The 8,936-nt window shown below is 34.1% G+C and overlaps 1 protein-coding gene across 1 annotated transcript; it reads right to left on the bottom strand.

Moving 5' to 3' along the window:
* Positions 1-803: 803 nt before the first annotated feature.
* Positions 804-3,001, bottom strand: LOC110916385. Its single transcript, XM_022161142.2, has 2 exons — positions 2,059-3,001; positions 804-1,951 (listed from the first exon to the last, which is right to left on the bottom strand). Exons 1-2 carry the CDS (start codon positions 2,924-2,926, stop codon positions 804-806), a joined length of 2,016 nt encoding a protein of 671 aa, XP_022016834.1. The 5' UTR covers positions 2,927-3,001.
* Positions 3,002-8,936: the final 5,935 nt, after the last annotated feature.

Below are 8,936 nucleotides of genomic sequence, written 5' to 3'. Positions count from 1 at the left end.
GGGGTTGAAACAAACACTGGTCGTAGTGTTTCGTTTGTACATAACCAGCTAACATCGTACCCCAAGTTGCCGCATCCTTGACACTTATAGGCATTTCATCAAACACTTGACGAGCACGTTCAATCTCCCGAGCCTTAATAAACCCATCCAATATTACATTCTAGGAAAGAACATCTCTCTCAAGACTTTAATCGAACACCTTATATGCATCATCAATACGCCAACAGTCACAATAGACATGAACAAGAAAGTTCATTCAACTGTGCGCATGCTTTCATGATTTATTACTTTTGTTATTATCTTCCAAGCATAAGTATACTTAATGTAATGAACTCCATCTTATGATTGCCCTTCAATGTTATATGACCAAAACTAACAGGAACATGTGTATACTTCTTTCATTTTTATTTTGACCATTGCTCAATGCTCATTTTTGTTTTAGAACTTACACAGACATTTTGTCGAGCATGTGGTATGCATATGTATGATACAATTTAAAGAGGTCAAAGTTCGTTCAATTCTGCCAATAAAATCAAGTTGTTTACCCATTTATTATCATCAAATTCCATCAATTATGGTTACATATAATCTTTGCTATGCAAAATCAATAATAAAGTACCTAAAATTGCAATCAAGAACACTGAATCTTGATATTGAATTGTAGGCCATCAGGTATGTTTTTCATTTAATTACCCACCCAGCACACCCCAAAGGAACTGGGATAATTAACTTCAAACAAAAATGAATTGCATTACAAAAGTGAACACACAAAATAGAACAAACATATTATATATATATATATATCAGTTACTCATACGCTCACAACAATCGTAATGAACTGCAAATTTACAATTTAAACACTTAAAGATCATTCTAAATTGGAGACGATTGTCATAGTAGTGACAATCATTGCTGGCACAATGACCGTCGTCTTCAATCCCTTGAACGAATGAAAGGGGGTGTGGATGCACTTTAGTATTCTCATATCTGCCCCCAAACTTCACATTTACAAACTCATAAACGCCTGTGGGATATTCGTCATATGTTTCATACTGAAGTATTGAGGGAGCACAAGCTGTATGCATAGACTGCATACATTCATGACAGTGATAGAATGGCATCTCAGGATTAAGTTGTCGCTCGCAAACTTCACAAAAATAGTCACTCTTATGGTTCTCAATCGGAAAGTAACTCAGCTTCATAGGATGCTTGTCGCACTTGTTCCTAGTTGTCTCCGGTATAAACAAAGCACACTTGACGTGTAGACGAAAATCATTACAAGTACGGCAATCAAATGAAAGATTCGGATAAAAATACCCGCACATACGACATGTATCATGCAAAGATTCGTGATTAACCAAAGAAAGTAGGTGATTTGGGTGAGAAGTATGAGTGATTTCTTTAGGTAAGAAGGCGCAGTGAACGTCAATGATGCAGTTGTTGCAATCCATACAACAGTAGGCAAATCCATTACAATGTAACTTACAAATATCACATTCGAACACCCCAAAAAACTTACGAGGAGGGGCTTTTGAATGGAGAATCAGGGTGTGCTGTTGGTGAGCAAAGTGGCCATTCAGTTTAGCAGGTAGCCGGGAGCACCACTCGTGGAGCACAAAGTTGCATTGCCCCTCACTGTCACACACGTAAATTGGGCCACTCGTAATTGGCCTCACACACCCATCACACAAAAGTTGAATCCTCTTCATTGGGTCATGATAGGATATTGGTTTTATTCTAGAAAAGGTGGGGTTTGTGATATCCTCTAGAATTAATGGGTGCTGATGAATAATACCTTGTGCTTTGTAGGTGTTCTTGTTAGAAACTTCTAACGTACTTAATCCTTTTTCCATGGAAAACAAGTGTTTTAGTATGCTATAAGATGGATCTGGAAACGGAAGATGAAGTAGATCAAGATGTTCATCATCTTTGTAGTTTTTACTGCTTGTACCTGATGAAAACAACATTGTAATGTTAAATGAGCATAAACCAATAGCATATACAGAAAAAAAAAACAAAAAAAAACTATAAACATATTAGGTAGGTAGTTAGGTCTACCTGGAGACTTGAGGATTGACAAGAATGGCTCGTCTCTTGATGTTGCACAATCTAGATGGGTATAGTATCTGCATTTCTCGCATTTATACATCCAAAGATTTGGTTGATCAAAAAACATATTACGACATACCCTACACCGTGGCCGGTTTTTAGATCTTTGATCATCGATTGGAAAGGAATAAGCAAGGGTGAGATGATGGATATGGGAGAAGACATCATTCGTAGTATCTTGGATTTGCAACTTTTGTGGTAGAAAAGCACAATCACTATGAATAAAATTAGACCTGACACACATGGAACAATGATAGAAGTTCCCCTTATGTTCCTTCCCACATGCATCACACTTGGCTAAAAGTTGTTTTGAGATGCAAATTAGTGGGTGTTTGTGGCTAGGATGATGGATGACATTCTTTTGTAGCATTTTCGTACCACAATTTACATCAAATTGAAAATAACAACGATCACAACGATACCACAAATCTCCAGACTTCTGATACCTACCACAAATTTTACAGTTCCAATCGTCCTCCCGGGACCATCCCTTCCGGTTCCAATGGGGTGCCGATTGGGTGAGGTCAAGAGCATGACCAACCTCACAAACGTCTTCCAAATTTTCTGGAAGCTCTGCACAAAATTTATGAACAGAGTAGTCACTACAATGACAACAAGAGTAGTAATACCTATGATACCAGTTGATGTCTTCCCCACATCTGGAACATAAACATTTAAAGTCTTGTTTTGCAATTAAAACATCATCATTCTCCTCCTCGTCTTCTTCAGACTCTTCTTCGCGTTGCAGTTGCTCCGACCACAAGTCTATAAGACTAAATGGATGTTCGTGTTCAAACATCATATTTTCTTGCATCATTTTCTAATAAAAATAAAGTAGTAATAGAAGAAGAAATAGACACAAAATAAGAGAGAAAATCAAAGGAGAGTTTAATAGTTTGGAAGATGGTACAATGGAAGATGAAAATCTGATCTAGCATTTATAGGCATAATACCTCTGATGATGATAATTAAAGAAATTGTAAAAATGCTAAAGCAAGGTATCTTATAAAGGGAAAATGAAGTTTGACTGAAGTCATGAATCATTCCAATCCAAACATATTTATTACACTTGTATTACGTGGAAAAAAAAGGTTGTAATCAATTGTTGATATTAATTTTGATGTTTCTTCTTTTCTTTTCTTTTCGTTTCTTTTCTTTTCTTTTCTTTTCTTTTCTTTTCTTTTATTGTTAGTTTGAAAAAAAAAAAGAATTTCTCTTTTCTCTTTAGAGAAACGTTTACTACAAGTAATACATTCACATGAATATCAGAGAACAATAATTCTATTGTTTTGGGTTTTTAAATTTAATTTATTTTTGTAGCTTGCCATTATATGGTTTGGGGTTTTTAAAAATATTTTTCAATACAAGTTCATTTTAAACATTATTCGGTCGGAATCGAAACGAAATTTGTATTGACAACCATAAAAACGAGTATTGGTACAGTTACCGAAGTTGTTCAGACAGTATCGGTTCGGTTCGTCATGGTAATAAATAAAAAAATCAATTATATTTGACCCGTTCGATTTTGACCAAAACGTAAAAGAAAAAAAGTAAACACGTTACAACGGTATAATTGGAACTTGTTTGAGTGTCTTGCATAGGAAGAATGTGAAATCTCACAAGGATATATAAGCGTCGATTTATACTTCTAAAGGTGTTGATGGCTCGGTTCAGAGGCTCTGTTTAGAAACAACTTTTTAAATCATGTGCTAAAATATTCTTATATTGGGCCAAATTATGGTTCTATAAAAACAAAATCCAAACAAAAACACCTCAAATGTTTTTATGTTTTGTGAGTGGGTAAAGAGAGATAAAGCCTCTCAGGCGGAAGGGTGTGGGGGCGGGGACACATTAGGGAGTGAGGTGGCACCCTCCCCCGTCGAGGAACACCGCTCCCCCGTTCAAATATCGGTGCACACAGGAACTCATCCCCGCTCTCCATTTTCAACCGTCGTTCCACGGTCACAAAAACAAAAAACAAAAAATAATAAATTAAATATTAAAAACCTATTTAAACCATTTCTCCATTTAAAAATATCACATAACTCAAATGCTTTTCTAATCTCTTTAACCAATCTTCATTTTATACCAAAAAATCATGGATCCAAGCCGACCGAACTCACCTCCATTCTTTCCCAGCACACCCGCTACTCCCTCGGCCCAACCCCTACTCGTATGCCCCACGACACCAATGGATCCGTATTCGTTTGGCGGTTTTAGTCAAGACCAAAACGTGTGGCTAACGCAATACCAATACCAATACCACCACCTTGCTAATAGGAAATGCATTCACAAGCAATCCAAATTCCACCGTCCCAATCGTTGACTCAAACCCGAACCTGAGCATGATTTCGTTTCTTTAGGCATAGACGATGATGTTATGCCCGAAACGAAACCACAAACCACTAAGGCTAAGAAAGGGAAAAAACGAGCACAATGAGGAAACCAAGCACAAGAAGAGGGAAGTGGGAAGGCGAAAAAAAAAAGCACACTAACCTTAAAAATGCAAAATGAAAGCGAAAAAACATGTCCTTGGCCACAATGGAGGGGAGCCCCTTGGGGTGTTAATGGGGGGGGGGGCATAATGCAGAGGAAACCAAGCACAAGAAGAGGGAAGTGGGAAGGCGAAAAAAAAAAAGCACACTAACCTTAAAAATGCAAAATGAAAGCGAAAAAACATGTCCTTGGCCACAATGGAGGGGAGCCCCTTGGGGTGTTAATGGGGGGGGGGGGGGCATAATGCAGTCCACGCTCGTGAAGGAATGACTGTGAGCCCTAAGGTTTTTTAACCACTGAAAATAACTATATTTTAATTTTATTTTTAAGCTTTGAATATTATTTAATGGGTGATGGATAGTGGAAACTTGTGAAGCCATTACATACTAAATGTAAAAAAAAATGAATATGAAGTCATGTCTAGGTGGCAGTGATGTAATAGTCACTTTTTAACGTGTTAATGAAAAGTTATGAAATAGTACCACACATGGACTAATAATCTAATTTTAGTCGTAGTGAAAGGACACTCAAATTCATAACAATAAGAGTTAATTACATAGTTAGTCCTTGTGGTTTGCACAAAATAACATACATAGGTATTAATAGTTTAAAATCACCTTCTAGGGTATTAACTTTTCATTCTGTAACGTTTGGAGGTATTAACTTCTAGGGTATTAATAGTTAGTCTTTGTGGTTTGCACAAAATAACATATTTAGGTACTGATAGAATGTGATTTTAAACCTACAAATAACGTGAATACCTTCAAACGTTACAAAATGAAAAGTTAATACCAAAAAATGTGATTTTAAACTATTAGTACCTAAGTATGTTATTTTAGACAAACCATAGGGGCTAACTATACAATTAACTCTAACAATAACAATAACTAACTTGTAATTTTTGAAGAGTAAAATAGTCAAAGGATTAAAGGGTAGTTTTTAAATTTGTTATATGATTTTAAAATTTAATGGCACTAACAAGCCCATGGACCATCTTAAAAGCAAGCAAGCAAAGAGTGCCAATAAGAACAAAATCTAATAAATTTAAAGTTTAGAGACCACCCGTAATATTCCCTGAGAACACCTTTAGGAACTTTGAATAAAGACATATAACCATAACAAGACAAGTACAAGTTACGTGTTTGACATGATTGAATCTATGATCCTTCAAACTCACTCCACCAAATCCAAAAGGGATTCTTGCAACATCCATTTGTTTCTTTTATCCATTTTCTTTAATACTATACCCATATGTTTGTTAATATCACATTCCTAATGTTACTTTAAAGGGAAGAAAAGGCCGTGATGCTATTTTTACAACTTTGCATCTTTCTCATTTTCTTACACGCTTCATTTCATAGAGAGATCTATAATTGCAACTAATAACACTATGTTCCATTAGCTGAATGCTAAAAAATAGTTTTCTTTTCTTTATTGGTCCTTAGCTAAATGCTAAAAGCATTCATATTAGGTTTCTTTTCTTTATCGGTATAATTTAATTGAAAACCATCATGCCATAAAAGAAATGTTCATTTTCTAAAAGTATTCCACATCTCATTCCTTAGCCTTATAATATTACTATTAATCGTTAGGAATCCTAGTAATCTAGTGGTATGGTGTCCTTCAATTCATTGCAAATAGAAGGTAAATGTGGAATTAAGATATACAAGAAATTTGTAGTTAGAGAGAAAAAGGTTCTATTTTTTATTTTCATATAATTTTATGGATAAAGATAAGGTTTAAGAAATTTGATGTAGCCTTTTTTTATTCAAACTTTATTTATATTCAAACCTTATTTTTTTCATTATAATTTAAGGACATGATATCTATATCTATATCTATATAATAAAGTAAACTAACGAGGGACACGTGTCATTCATTGGAGACATATTTTTTTAGTTTATTTTTTTCACTGATTAATAATAACTATTTAGTATTTTATTTTATGCTAACTTTGAGTGATTACGTGAATTGTAACTTGTTTTTTTAATTTTTAATGTAATTAAAGTGTTTTTATTTTTAATAAATATACTTTCATATATTAAAATAATTCGACCCCAACATCTTATTCTTCATTTTTTTTCTTGACACGTAGGAAAAAAGACATGATTCGATTTGAATGTTAAGTTATCTAATTGGGATAAAAACGATATTAATGACCTAATTAGAACACTTTTGAAACTTGGTTACTATTCTGTGACATATTCCCTTTATTTTATGAAAAATGGTTGTAGGTGGTTGTGAGTGGGATGAGAGAGAAAATGTTAGTGTTCATCTTTAAATTTGGGAGAACACCCCACCTTTATAATTTTTTAATATATCTTGAAAGTGATTATGAGTGAAAGAACGAGAAAATGTAATTATAAAGGTATTAAAAATATTATTTAATTGAAAATAACAAAGAAAATATAGTAATTTTAGTGTAATATAGAGTAAAAAATAGGGGTTGGGTGTGAATGCTCTTAATAAATTTAAAAAATTAAAAAATGTTATAACTTTTATAATAAGGGGTTGGGTGTGAAAGCACTTCATAAATTAAAAAAATGTTATAAATTTTATAATACATAAGTTTATAATCTAATAAGAAATAAATAAAAAAACATAGTAAAATGTTATAATATGAAAATAGTAAATCAAAGTTTATTTTTCTCAAAAATGTATATTGACGACTGTGTGTGTTAGCTGATGCAATACATGGGTTTTTAATTAAAATGTTACTTTTTTATTACTTAATATATAAAAAAAATATTTAATCAACTTGTGTAATACACGAGATTAACCTAGTATATACCAATACTAATTGTGAATGCTCTATTTGTGACCAGAAGTAGAAGCATATGGGCCTAAAAGCTCATTTCGATCCATGCAAAAACTCATAATGAACTTGAGCTAATTGTGTCCAATAAAATTTCTTAGGTTTTTAAAATATAAGCATGTGTGCTTTTTATGTCCGGATTAGCAAGACCCTACATGCATCAAGTTTAGATCCTACTCATACCACTTTTGTTAAATTGAAAAACAAAGTGCGTTGAAGTTAGTAAATTTTCCAAGTTTTAAGCAAAGGCTCAGTTGTTCTGTTCTTCTGAGGATTCAAGTTCCTTATACAAACTGATAAAAACCTTTTAGGCCCTAACGAATTGTGTAAACTAATTTTTTTAAACACCGATTAATGTTATAGCAATAAATATAGAAATTTTTGATAACAAATTGTTTAATTACCTCTGCACAGTTTATACTCTCTAAGATTTCATGCTTGATGGTTATTAACAGCTACTCAATTATCGCTCAACATTCAACAAAATACTCAATTTAGGGCTCAACAAAACACGCAATTCTGATAATTAATGAATTTGGGCTCAACATTAGAGAAAACACCGAATTTAGGGTTCAATATTCAATAAAAAAAACCCAATTTACTGCTCGACATTCAACAAAACACCCAATTTAGGGCTTAACAAAACACTCAATTCTAACAATTAACAATTGTCAATTAGGGCTAACAATAAACAATTGTCAATTAGGGCTAAGGAATTATGAGTGTTCACGGTTTGGTTTAAAATCGTGAAGCTCTCTAAACCACTCATCAGTTTGGTTTCATGTTCGGTTTTTTTTCTAAACTTTCAGTCGGTTGGTTTCAAAACTTCGAACGATAATGAAGGAGTTAGTTTGTGGTTTATACCAAAAACTGGATGTATAAGATCAGACTGGGCCATATGATTTTATTATATTTACGTTTTTAATTATGTAAACTAACTTGAGCTAAGCCCAATCTCAACATTCACGTATGGTCAATGTTTTCAGACCCGAACCGGACCAGTTGGTCAGACCGGGAACCGGAGGTTGAGCCGGTCCGGGTCATGGTATCGGGCCAAAAATGCATTGAACTAGATTTGAACCGGCGACCCGACGGTTGGACCGGGAAACCGATCGGTCGGACCGGTTTTTGGAAGAGTTGGACCGGTTTTTTATATATATTTTTTTTCAGATTTAACCCTATTGGTTTTTATAATATTTATGATACCTTCCGGTTCTTACGTCCCGTCCGACCGGTCAGGCCATTGAACCGGTAAGAAGACGGGTTCGACGTCCTGTCCGGTTCTGAAAACATTGGTTTTTTTCTTGTTTTTTTTTTTGGGAAGAAGAAAATGCCTACCTCTCTCCTCCACTTCAACGGTCTCTCTTATCCATGTCATCAAAAACATCTAAAAACATCCTTATCGTGGATGCTCTTAGAGATATTGTTGTTATCTATATTTGATGTGTTAGAAGTTTACATTACGTATAGCATTATGTGTTTTGTTAAGCTAACTCATACTCTATTCCAATTTTAT

Source organism: Helianthus annuus, chromosome 16 (assembly GCF_002127325.2).
Source record: "Helianthus annuus cultivar XRQ/B chromosome 16, HanXRQr2.0-SUNRISE, whole genome shotgun sequence".
In the NCBI taxonomy this organism is placed as follows: Eukaryota; Viridiplantae; Streptophyta; class Magnoliopsida; order Asterales; family Asteraceae; genus Helianthus; species Helianthus annuus.
Note: the sequence above shows the minus strand (reverse complement) of the source record. Positions and strands in the feature narration are given on the sequence as shown.

What these genes read in the sequence shown, in the direction of transcription:
- LOC110916385 (XM_022161142.2), bottom strand. Translation starts at nt 2,926, where the DNA reads ATGATGCAAGAAAATATGATGTTTGAACACGAACATCCATTTAGTCTT. An exon ending in GTCAATCCTCAAGTCTCCAG is followed by an intron (nt 1,952 to 2,058) that starts GTAGACCTAACT and finishes TGTTTTCATCAG; the next exon opens with GTACAAGCAGTAAAAACTAC.